This window comes from Lycium barbarum, chromosome 3 (assembly GCF_019175385.1).
Source record: "Lycium barbarum isolate Lr01 chromosome 3, ASM1917538v2, whole genome shotgun sequence".
Taxonomy (NCBI): domain Eukaryota; kingdom Viridiplantae; phylum Streptophyta; class Magnoliopsida; order Solanales; family Solanaceae; genus Lycium; species Lycium barbarum.
Window position 1 is genome coordinate 66635633 of NC_083339.1, and position 12396 is coordinate 66648028.

The 12396-nt window shown below is 36.6% G+C and overlaps 1 protein-coding gene across 1 annotated transcript in view; it reads left to right on the forward strand.

The window, feature by feature from the left end:
* Window positions 1–11874: 11874 nt before the first annotated feature.
* The window catches only part of LOC132631544 (twinkle homolog protein, chloroplastic/mitochondrial), a 35054-nt gene continuing 34532 nt past the window's right edge, over window positions 11875–12396 (forward strand). The window contains exon 1 of the mRNA XM_060347114.1: window positions 11875–12189. Coding sequence (XP_060203097.1) covers window positions 11961–12189 — 229 coding nt within the window. The 5' untranslated portion in view covers window positions 11875–11960. The remainder of the gene's footprint in view (window positions 12190–12396) is intronic.

Consider the following 12396-nt stretch of genomic DNA (forward strand, 5'->3'; position numbering starts at 1 on the left):
GCATATGTGATACATGATTCTGACCTGCATGATCCGTGTTTTGAAAGTAAGTTCTTTTGGCACTCTGGATAACTCACTTATCTTCTGTACTTCCTTTGACATACGATAGCGGCATATATGGTTTATGTCTCGAAGGTAAACGTTTTGGTATTCCGGATAGTGTTCTCATTCTGGTGCTGGATATTCGATTATGGTTCTGTTTTCTATATTTCATGCCTTACATATTCAGTACATATTCCGTACTGACCCCTTTTCTTCGGGGGCTGCGTTTCATGCCCGCAGGTACAGACGTTTATAGAGGTGATCCGCCAGCCTAGGGTATACATTCTGTTGTTTGAAGCGCTCCTTTTATTCGGAGCTCACACTTTTGCTACAGATCCTTCTGTTGTACATATCTTTATGTTTATGACTATTTTGGGTACGGCGGGGCCCTGTCCCGTCATATGATTCTGTTGTCTGTATTAGAGGCCTGTAGACATGTATGTGGGTCATGGGTAGTGTTTGTTCAGTGATGGTTATTTGGTTCGTATCCGGCTTTCCCCTAAACTACGTTAACCTAATCGATTTATGTGCTATAATATAAGTAACGGTTTAAATTGATTTTGCATGCACGGGATTCATAATATGCAAACGCAAGTGAAATTTGGTTAGTAAGTATGTACGGGTGTCCATGTCGGACACTAGTCGCGGCCTACGGGGTTGGGTCGTGACACTACGCCTCATTCTACATGCTTATCAGAAATTTGACTCAGAATGCAGTTTAGCCCTAGCTTCTTGAATAGTTGTAAAACTACTATCTTCTAGGGTTAAAGTTTCATAATTCGTCGTGGTTATCATTTTGAATATCATGAACTTAGTACGTAATCATTATAGACTTATGTATTGACATGACATGAGTCTCAGTCACTGTATAATCAGTTATTGGCTTAAGTTTCATAATAAGAAACAGTTATCATGCTATTAGTTATAGCTCAGTCTTAGTATCATAAATTGCTTAATGTTGATCACCTGTATCTGTATTTTTGGGCCCTAGGCCACGGTTTATATTTACAGTTATACAGGTGATTCTCCATTCAGAACAAGGAGTACTTCAGATCCTTGCCTTCCTGTTTAGTTCAGTTTCAGTACTTGTGTTGATGTCCCTTTTTATTACTCGGGGGCCTGCATCGTATACAGGTTCACGATCCAGCTAGGTAGGACTGCTCGTATCAGCTGCTTGGTGAGCCCCAGTTCCTTCGGGGCATTATCCTGCTTTTAGTCTTTCCAGTTTTAGACAGTTATCTTTTCTGTATTTTTTTTAGGCTTCATAGACATAGTCCAGTTAGTCAAATATTAGCAGACTTTGATGTGTTAGCCGTGATGGCATTTATTTCAGATGTTCTAGACTTAAACAGTAGTTTTGCATTTAATATATTTCAGCCAGACTTTTTAGTAGATCAACATATGTTAGTCTTATTTCCTTATTTTTAGCATGTTTTGATATCACATGTTGATTTAGCCAGACTTCGTGTTTTCTCGATCACATGCAGTTAGGCACCGAGTGCAGTGTTACGCCCAGGCTATGGTTCGAGGTGTGACAGTATTGTTGTTAACTTTGTGGGGTTGTCACCTCTTTGTTCTGATTTGGCTTGTTTCCATGTGTGTGGTATTGGACTTATTACTTAGTTGTAATGTTGTGGTTGTGATACGTTCGTCTCTCACTTATCTTGACATTATCATAGATAAAGGAAAGAACTTGACTTGGTATTGATATCTCATGGAAAGGCACAATTGAGATTTGATATGGTTACACTAGAGATTGATATTATAAATTGCATTCATACTAATTTTACATGATACAATGATATGAATTGTGATTGGTACTGATATTGATAAGTGAGAAGGAAACATCCTGGATAATGGACAGATTTGATATAGTAGCCATCTCTGAGCTGTGTGAGGAATGGCTAGTGACAAGGAAGCCACCTCTGCGCTGTGTGTGGAGTGGATGGCGTTGTGGAAGTCATCTCTGCGTTGTGTGCGGAGTGGCTATTACTTGGACTTCACTGGTTCCTCATGGGTCATGACTATTGAGACGTGGAGGATATTCGTCTATAGCATGTGTGTACGATCGATGGTATTGGCCATTACATTGAATGCATTTCCATGCATGTGCATAGCATTTATATCTTGGTGAATTTGTTGTTGTTTGTTCCTTGGTTGTGATTTGCTCATTAAAAGATTGTCTAGTGACATGGTAGAGTTTCCTCTCGTAAGAAAGACATATGGTAAGGATTAGATGTATGACTTAGAACGTGAAACGAATATAGTAAAACTATTTCCATTTGATGAGTTGAGGCAAGTTTTATATGTATGAGGTTGCATTTATAAAACTAATGGAATGAGGATTAGAAGGTTATATCTAGGCCTGAGATCTTAGACCATTTTCAAGTTATATCTATTGTTGTGGACCTTTATCTGATCATGTTTAGTAATTGAGTTGATTGCCTACCGTTCTTATCTGTTGATCTCAATTTATTTATTATTTTTCCTAATCGTTGTTGGCCTATGATGCTTACCAGTACGTGTATTGTACTTATAGTACTCTTGATACACCTTATTTGGGGTGTAGAGTTGCTACCGGTTATATTTGAGATTTCATTAGCTTTCGAAGATCTCCCGGTGTCCATTCCAAAGGATTTTGTTAATTGATTCCAAAATAAAGGTTGTAATGTAATTCAATCTAAGTTGTAAATCTTAGAAGCTCTTGTACTAGTCTAGACCCGGTTTTGGGGAAACGATTATTGATTAAGTATCCTTATTATTTATTTCTTCTAAAACGATGATGGGGAAATAGCTAATGTGCATTCTTATTATTTTGGTTAAACTGAGTTATGGTTTGGAATGGGTTTGCTTACCAGGTGGGATTGGGTAGGTGCCCGCATGACCAGTGATTTGGGTCGTGATAGATTCGATCAAATCGACTAAGTTTATGGTGGGTCTGATGTCCAGCCTAATTACGTGAAAATCCGTTGAGAATTGAAGAAAACATAAAACATAAAAGTTGTAGTCCTTAAAATAACTTTCCAACCATATATAGTGGAGCTCAAGCGGAGCTTTGTGCTAGGAGTTATGGCCATTGCACTGAACATTATCGCTGGTCAAAATACTCACACGTCGCACCGGTGGCGCGCACAAAACCTGTCTCTGACAAATTTTTGGCCTTGTGCGCCACCTGTACAATGCACAGGTGCCGTACGTGGCCCAGCGTGCGATGGGGGTACGACGCACAAGTGTCGCGCGACCCATTTTTCTAGTTTCGTACACTATAAGTTTAAAACTTTTTTAAAACTCTTCCCCCACTTCATTTTGGCTGACATTTTGAGAGAAAACAACCCTAAGGCTTCCCAAAAATATCTAAGGTAAGTTCTTGATCAATTCCAGTCACTACTACATCAATCTAAGATCTAACTAGTGCTAGTTCATCCTTCAAAACCATAGATTTTTTATAACCAAAGAAAGAAAAATTGAAGGACACTTTGGGAAACTTCTTAAAGGCATGTTCTTTGATTCTTACTGAGATTATTTAAAGGATTTGGACTAGTATGGGTTATTAGAAACAATAAGAATCCATGGGTGATTCATGGGGAATTCAAGAACACGTTTTTTGGGCACAAAAATCCCTAGTTTTTCGATAAGGGTGGGAACTCTTAGAATTTGGTTAAAGTTTTGATCCTTATCGTTAATAATCATTGTAGAACGATTTACTGAACTTGGAGGAATACGTTTGAGTGGGAACTGAGGTATGTCTACTTTTGAAAACATTCCTTGAAGTATTTCTACCTTTTAGAAAACGTTTTTTTTACACCCCGTGCTTTTATATGTAAAGTTTCGTCGTGAGTTAGTTGACGAAGACTTAAAAGGCGAGGTTGTCGTCAAGGTCATAAGAAATTATTCATGCTCATTCTTCATACATGAGAGCTTGGTATCATATTTAGTAAGTATTGGGAAGGTTGGATGTTAAGTGAATCGAAGAAATTAAGTTTGTTAAAACTTTAGGAAAATTCGGCAGAATTCCGGACAGAAATTTTGGGTCAACTTTGGGGAGGCATATCTCCTAGAATACAAAGAGTTACGGAACCCATACACTATGCATTCATAAGTTTAGCGAGTCTACTCTCCAACGCAACTGACAGATCTGAATTCGAATATTGACGCTGGGTGTTATGGGTCGTCGAAGTGTCGACGATCCGTCGATGCACATCGACAACCCGTCAATTTTCAGGCGGTGTAGCTGATGTATATATGCATCTATTTCGTGATATTTTACATTCCAACCCACACCAACAGACCCTAAACACTCCCTAATACTCATCAATCCTCTCCCAACCTTTATTTATCATCCAAGTAAGATCCGAGCCCCGAAAACCCGAGCTAGCGAAGGGAAAGTTGTTCCTAGGGTTTTTTTATTGAAGTTGTTGGGCTTAGGTGTTGAATTTGGAGTGTGGTTCTTGGAATTACAGCCCCTTTAAGGTGTGTATACTATTCTTATCTTTGCTATTAAGTTGGTTACCAAGAATTTTAGTGATTTAAAGTGAAGCAAATATAGTTATGGAAGCGGTGAGTTAATTGTGTCAAACTAAGATTAGGGGCAGTTTTGGGAGATATTTTGGCTTGGATTTGATTATATTTGGATATGAAAGTATTAACATAAGTTTGTTGTGAAAGAATTCCTTAGTTAAAAGTGAAGGAAAACATGATATGAAAGATCTAAACTAGCTTGTTGATGTGGTTTCCTTGAAGGCTGTTTCGATTGAAATTTTGAGAGATTTCTACTTGTTTATGCTGCTTTATGTTGTTACTGTTGTTGCTAATGATGTTTTGTGTGTTGTGCACCGTTTGGGAGTTGGATAGGAGTAATAATTATAGGGGAAATGCTGTCCGAATTTCGTTAAGTTTCATACGTACTTGAAATGGGTAGTAAGGAACGCATATGGCCTAATTATAATTCGTGCTATCTTGGTTGTAGTGTTACAAGCTCGGGAAGTACGCATCGGACATTAGGTAGATACCAAGGTATGTTAAGGCTGTTCCTTTTATTCGTTTTGCATGATCTTTACTATGCGAACGAACAAGTGAGCCAGCAAATTCCAAACACTCTACTCTTAGATATTACAGAATTTATCGTATCCTTGATTCCTTATGTTCATGTCCATGACTTCTAGGGATATTTTGTTATCTAGAGTAATCCGGAGTATATGTATAATTATTTTCTAACACTGTGCCTATTTGGCCGGACTTAACACCACTTCGGTGGGCGGCTTATGGATAATGATAACACCATGCCTATTTGGCTGGACATGACACCACTTCGGTGGGCAGCTTATGGATAATGATAACACCGTGCGTATTTGGCCAGACACGACACCACTATTGGGCGGCGTGAGATGATTATCGTCCCGGACGCGGGATGCCTGGACGCGAGATGCCCGGACGCGAGATTATATGATATATGGATCGGGCTGTACGATCCACAACACTATTAGTTATATTATTTTTACAGAGTGCATACACATCATATACCGCATAGGTATCTTCAGTTATACAGATGCATTTAGACAGTCCGTTCGTTATGAGTTTCAGATTCCTTTCATGATTCTTATTTGTATATGTTATTCTTATGCCTTACATACTCGGTATATTATCTGTCCTGACTCCCCTATTGTTTGTGGGACTACATTTATGCTCGCAGGTTCAAGTAGACAGAGAGACGATCCAGCTCAGTAGGACTTCCCCTCAGCTGTAGTTGGTGCGCTCCACTTGATCCGAAGCTGCAGTCCATTTTGGTATGCTATTTTGAGATGTATATACATGTATATGGGTATGGCGGGGCCTTGTCCCGTCCTTTCTACAGCTTTCTATTCCATTAGAGGTTTGTAGACAGTTGTATGTAGTTGGTACATGATGAAGCTTGTCGGCTCTCTTTCTTTTTGTGTATAGCGTATATAGCAGCTTGATCGGCTTGCACTGTTATTTTGGTGTTTTGCATATATATATATATATACATACACATATATACAGTTGGATATGAGTCAGATATGGGCCACCATATTGTAATGTGATAGTTACGCAAGTGTAGGGGTGTCTGGTCATTAGGGGTCTGGCACTCGTCATGACTCATCGGCTTGGGTCGTGACAAAAGTGGTATCAGAGCAGTTCCGTCCTACGGTTGTCTACAGACTGTGTCTAGTAGAGTCCTTTTTATGGGTGTGTTGTGCACCACACTTATAAGTATAAGGCTACAGGACATTTAGGATGTTGCCATTCTTTCTATTCTAGATCGTGCGATAGAGCGGTGAGATAAGAATTCCCTTTCTAATGATTTGTTCTGATTTCAGCGATGCCCCGAAAGGAAACTGTAGCTGCCCAGAAGGGCAAGGGAGAGGCTGGTGAGGCTACTGGCCATACATAGCGGATTACATACATAAGGACGGGACAAGACCCTGTCATGCCCAAAATACATATACATGAATGTACCCAAAAGAATAATCAAGCACCTCCGGAACAAAGGAGTGCTTTCAATCAGCTGACAGCTACTACGGATCTGGGTCGAGCTCTCCTACCTGTCTACCTGTGGGCATGAACACAGCGTCCAAAGAAAACGGACGTCAGTACGAACATTGTACTGAGTATGAGAGGCATAAACAATGAAATGAGATAATGATATAAAAGAAGTATCAATATGGAATAGTTGTATCCGACTGTCAAGCGTAAAAGAAATAATGCATGTTGGCTTACTCATAATCATCATCATGCCGTGTATGCTTAAATATATAAGTTGTCCGCCCATATAGGTACGGTGTGATAATGCATAAACTGCCCGTCCATATCGGATCGGTGTGATAATTATAACATTAGCCTGCGTCCAGGCCTCCCGCGTCCGGGGTATCATCTCATGCAGCCCACTAGTGGTGTCTGCCCATGCCATTTGGCCATGGTGTATCGTATAGCTGCCCCCCTTAGCGGTGACTGCCCGGCCAAATAGGCGCGATTTTATATCATCATCATATATGCTCATCATAGTATGCTTATCGTATCATACTTATCATAATACATGCATAAGGCTTATGAACAACTTTACTTTATCAGGGTGACGTAAGGTCGTGATCCCCCGATTTCATTATGGAGAAATCATGGACGTTCTGCCTCACCTTGAAGGAATTAGCACATAAGGTGAGTGTAAGCAATAGATAACATCATTGGCACTATAGAATCATCATATCATATCTTTTATCTTACATCGCCAATTATGAGTATAGGCCTTTAGCTATTCGGGATATAAGAACTCATGAAGAGGAAGGAAAATCATGCTATGAGATTCATGCCATTAGAAAGAAGGGACTAGCCTCACATACCTTTGACGTTTAACTGAGCTATCGCTTACGTGTTCTCCTTCGATACCACTTTCTACCTTCAAGAGGGAATTCGCACTATCGTTAGTTAATTCGACTATAAGAACGCGTTACTAATTCTAGGGAAAAAATGGACAGCACTTCCTTCATTTATACTACTTTCCCATATTCTATATCAACTCCCACATGCTCACAAAAACATTCACAGTATTGAAATCAACAATCGTCATTTGTATACGTCGACCACAATCCACCATTTCTCTTCCATTTCTCCACCTTTATGGTTATAGCTTACTATCACGTTTCCTCGTATACAATACTTATTTCATGGTGTAAATGTCATTTATAACGCATTCATAATCACAACACACCAACATTCATGATTCAACCCAACTACCATCCAACCATGACACTATTCATTCATTAATGACCCATTTCCTATGTCTTTCTATAATTCAAGTATCTTAACCTTCCAATACCTTAAACAACATGGTTTAGTCATGAAACTTACCTTAGATGATGGTTGAACAAGCCTTGAATGGAATTACTCCTTTAGCACCAAAACCCTACTTCATTTCTTTTGGGTTTTCTTGAGAAAGATGAACTTTAGTGTGATTCTTACACTTGATTTCGTGGGTTTCATGTAGTTGATTACTAATTTCCTTTGAATTCTTGTAGTTGAAGAGTAGAGAGTATTCTAGAGGTTTCTAGAGAGAAATATCGTGAAGATGAAATGAATTTAATGAGCTTGGGTCTCCTTTTAATGACTTAAAATCTGATCCGGAATGAACAGTAGTCGAAGTGCACAGTGGTCGTTAACCCAGTTTACGGTCCGTATTCCAGTTTACGGGCCGTATATCGTGGTCGTATTTAAGCATATCAAAACCAGAAAGGTATGCTGAGGATCATGGTGATTTACGATCGCAGTTTACGGGCCGTATTCCAATTTACGGTTCGTATTCCAAGTCGTATTTAACCATTTGATCATTTGGCAGAAAGTTGAAGTTTTGTAAGTTGGAATACGACATGGTGGTTTACGGGCCGTATACTACTTTACGGTCCGTATTTCATTTTACGACCAACTGGGCCAAAGTGCAAATCTGTAACTTTCAAGTCTTCAAAACCTATAATTAGTCATTGTGGAGCATAGCCTATCTCTTGTTCCCATTGCCTTTGAAATCTTACTTAGGGTCGTCAAACGTCATTCCCTTCTCATTAAAACACCCTATGACCGTATCCTTCGCTAGTTTATTCGTTGTACGTTCACGGAGAAATTTCCGAGGTGTAACAGTCCTGTCCCGTCCTTATGATTTCAGTTTTCAGTTAGAGGCTCGTAGATACTTATGTGTGGGTTGTAGGTGTTATGTGACTTCTTCATTGTAGATCTTGTACATCATTTTTGTAGCCTTATGGGCCCATGCTTATACATGTTTTGGGGGATGTTTGGAGATTGTTTCATGATAAGTTTGTGTTGAGAATGATATGTGCCCGGGATGAGTATGATAGTCAGTATAATAAGCGGTGCTCGGTAGTCACCTCCGGGTACCTATCATGGCCCCTGGTTGGGTCGTGACAATTTCGATAAGTAAAAGGATCCTTTTAATTCTTCACCACAAATTCTTGTATTATTTTCTTAAAAAGATATCATATTGATATCCGTAAAAGCCTAGGTTTAGCTAAACTAAAATGGTTTAAGAGCTAGAAAAGATAAATAACAAAACTAAACTTCAAAAGTTACAAAATAATTAAAAAGGTTAAAAGTTATTAAAAATAGATTAAGGAACCGATCACTTAGTAGACACAATTACATCTCTCTCCATTTTACTCTCCTCCGAAATCCCCCCCCCCCCCCCCCCCCTCTCTTTCCTCCACTTAATTAAGAACATTGAATAATCCTTAAAAATTCTTTTTTAATTTTTTTAATTTCAATGATCCTAATATATTAATTCTTGAAAAGCTTTGATACCATAATATACTACAAGCTATTACACCAGAAAAAACTAAGATTCAATGCAAAATCTCAATAAAAACAAAAATTGCTAGAATATGCACGATTAGTAAAACCCATGTTTTATGAACTATAAACTACTTTTTACAAAACAAAGAATAATAATATATAATTTGGTTCGAGAAAAAAATTTCAAGCCATACATTTTACATTTATTCTTCTGTTGAGAAATTGGTGAATTTACTTGTAAATAAAGATAAAATTTAAAGTTTTAAAAATTGAAACTTTAAAATGATATTAACACATGCTAATTCTAATTAAATCATACAAAATATGAAAAACTGTTACTTTTCTTAATTTAAACTTTCCTTTTCTTTTCAAAAGATGCATGTGAGGAAATGACATTTCTTTTCCATTTTTTTTTAAAGTCTAAGTGGAATATTATTTTGATAATTCACGTCATAATAATATTATAACTATGCTATTTGTCCAAGAATGTTAGGATTAGCTAAATTTTAATAAGTAAATCATGTCTCAATGCAACGACGTACCTAATAATTTTGTTCCTTCTCGCTTTTATTTTTCTGAAGGATCAATTTTGATTTTCTTTACTATACAAAATTATGTTAAAAGATCATACCTAATTTATATTTTAAAAATAAAAAGATTATTACGAGATAAGATCGGGATAAATCTAACTATATCCTAAAATTTACAAAGTGAAAATATCATTTACAGAGTTCTCTCTCAATACCAAATGAGCTCTTCAAAGTTACTATTCCCTATGTACAATTTATGTGGCACACTTTTCTTTTTAGTCTTTCCAAAAAAGAATGTGACTTCTCTACATTTAGAAACAATTTAATTTTATGAAATGAATTACATCTAAAATTTGTTTTGGACCACAAATTTCAAAAGTCTCAAACTCCCTGCTCACAAATGTGTTAAACTCCGTGTCTAGTCAAACGGTGCCACATAAATTGGGACAGAGAGAGTACTATTATTTATTTATTTATTTTTATGGATAGTTGGTTCTTTTAGATTACATCATTACTATTCACAACTTTTTAAGCATTTTAAAGGGTCTCAAACTTTATATATTTACCAAATTGAATGTGACAATCCGAGTAATAAAGGAATAAAGTAGGGCTAAATATATGACAAAAAAGTTATGGTACATATTTCACTTACAAAAAGTTGAACAAAGGGGCCATGTACAATATTACCAAAAAAGGTTTGGAAGTATTTTGATTTATTTAGAACATACTTTGGTATATCATGCAATAAATAACAAGTACAAGGGTAGATTTGAAAGATAAAATCCTTTTAGTTAGCAAGCACACAACTAGATGATTGAGATCCAACTAAGGACTACAAAATTTTTGCATTGTCCCTTATTATATAAAGTAAAATGTTTTCCTTTATTTACTTTAGAAACCTTATTTTTTTGAACTGATTTTAGAACAGTTCAAAGAATTCATTTTCAAAATGTTCTCCGGAAAAACTAATAAAAGGTTTCATTGTGTAGTAAGAGAAAGATATTTTTTTTTGGTTAAAAAGAAAGAAAAAATCAGTAAGAGAAAGAGGGACAATTTCGGCACCTACTCACTGCCGCTAACTGTTAGCTCCCATTTGGCCATAGAATTTGAAACATATTTTGAAGATTTATTTTTAAATTTTGACAGATTTTAAAAATAAATCTTCAAATCTTAAATTCTAGCTTAATCCTGTTTTTGGGCCAAGATTTATGTTTTGGCATTTTCAAAACTTTTAAAAACTACCCAAACTTTTAAATTTTATAAAAAACTTCATTTATTTTTGACCCAATTAATTTTATCTACCATGTTCCTACATTAAATTCGTATCTATCATGTTTCCACAATTAAAGCAGTCTCTTCTATAAAGTGAACGAGCTAAACTGTGCCCAAACAGAAGAAGAAGAAACGCTAGGAAAAATTGATCTGCCAACTATAAAAATCCGTTGCAAAGATAAAAATGAATCTTTGTATTGTAATTTGAATTTTAGTAGCTAGTAAGTGTGTTATTAGTAGTTGTTATTAAAATATCATGTTCTGCATAATTTGGAATTAGTAAGTAAATGTGTTTTGTATGGTTAGATATTCTTGATAGTATTTAGAACTTATGGATATAAGTAATGTTTCATGTTTTTCAAAATAAAAAGTGAAATATGTTTTGAAAAATTATGACCAAACACATTTTCAGAACTTGAAAAACTTCACCCAAATCAAGTTTTTCAAAAAATATTTGGGAATCTATGGCCAAACGCTCGGATGTTTTGCGGGGACAAGAAACAAAGATTTTGCACCTGAAATCTCCACTATAACATTATCGTTAACTTTGACTGATGTTTTGAGACTTGCCGTTAGTTTTAGGGGTACGGACTAAACATGTCCACTTTCTGCATATATCAAGGGACTGCTTTTATCAACAGGCATACATCAAGGACCCAAATAGTCTATCCCCTATACATAAAGTACCAATAAGATAATATTGTCCTGGTAATTCACAAACTATAGAAAAACCCTTTCCTTAACCCCTAGCTTGGCCTTTGCAAGGGACACCATGACTGCAAATTATTATACTAGTGAAAATTAGTGAGGATGATTCTTCTTCTTCCTTATCGGAGAATAGTAGTAAATAACTCTAACAACATAGTGATGGGCTCCAAATATTTTCTCCATAGGCCTTCCAATACTTTTCCAACAATACACAAGACAATTCCAGTTATTTTTCAAACCCAAAGACTCCTATTTTCGACATTTGCTTCAAAACCCAATATATCTACAAATAGAGGCCTCTCATACAGGCCCCAACGAATTCCTCCACCAGGTACGTTTTTTCCAATTTTATTCTATTTGTTTGTGGAGGGATTAATTTGTAAATCTCTCATACAGGCAAGTATGCTTTTATTAACTTTGCAATGTTATAGAATCTGTTATTTAGGAGCCATTTGCACAACAGTTTGAAATAAAAGAACACCTAATGTTAAAACAAGTTTGTGGAGAAAGAAATGTGTTTGGATATTTGTAGTTTGTT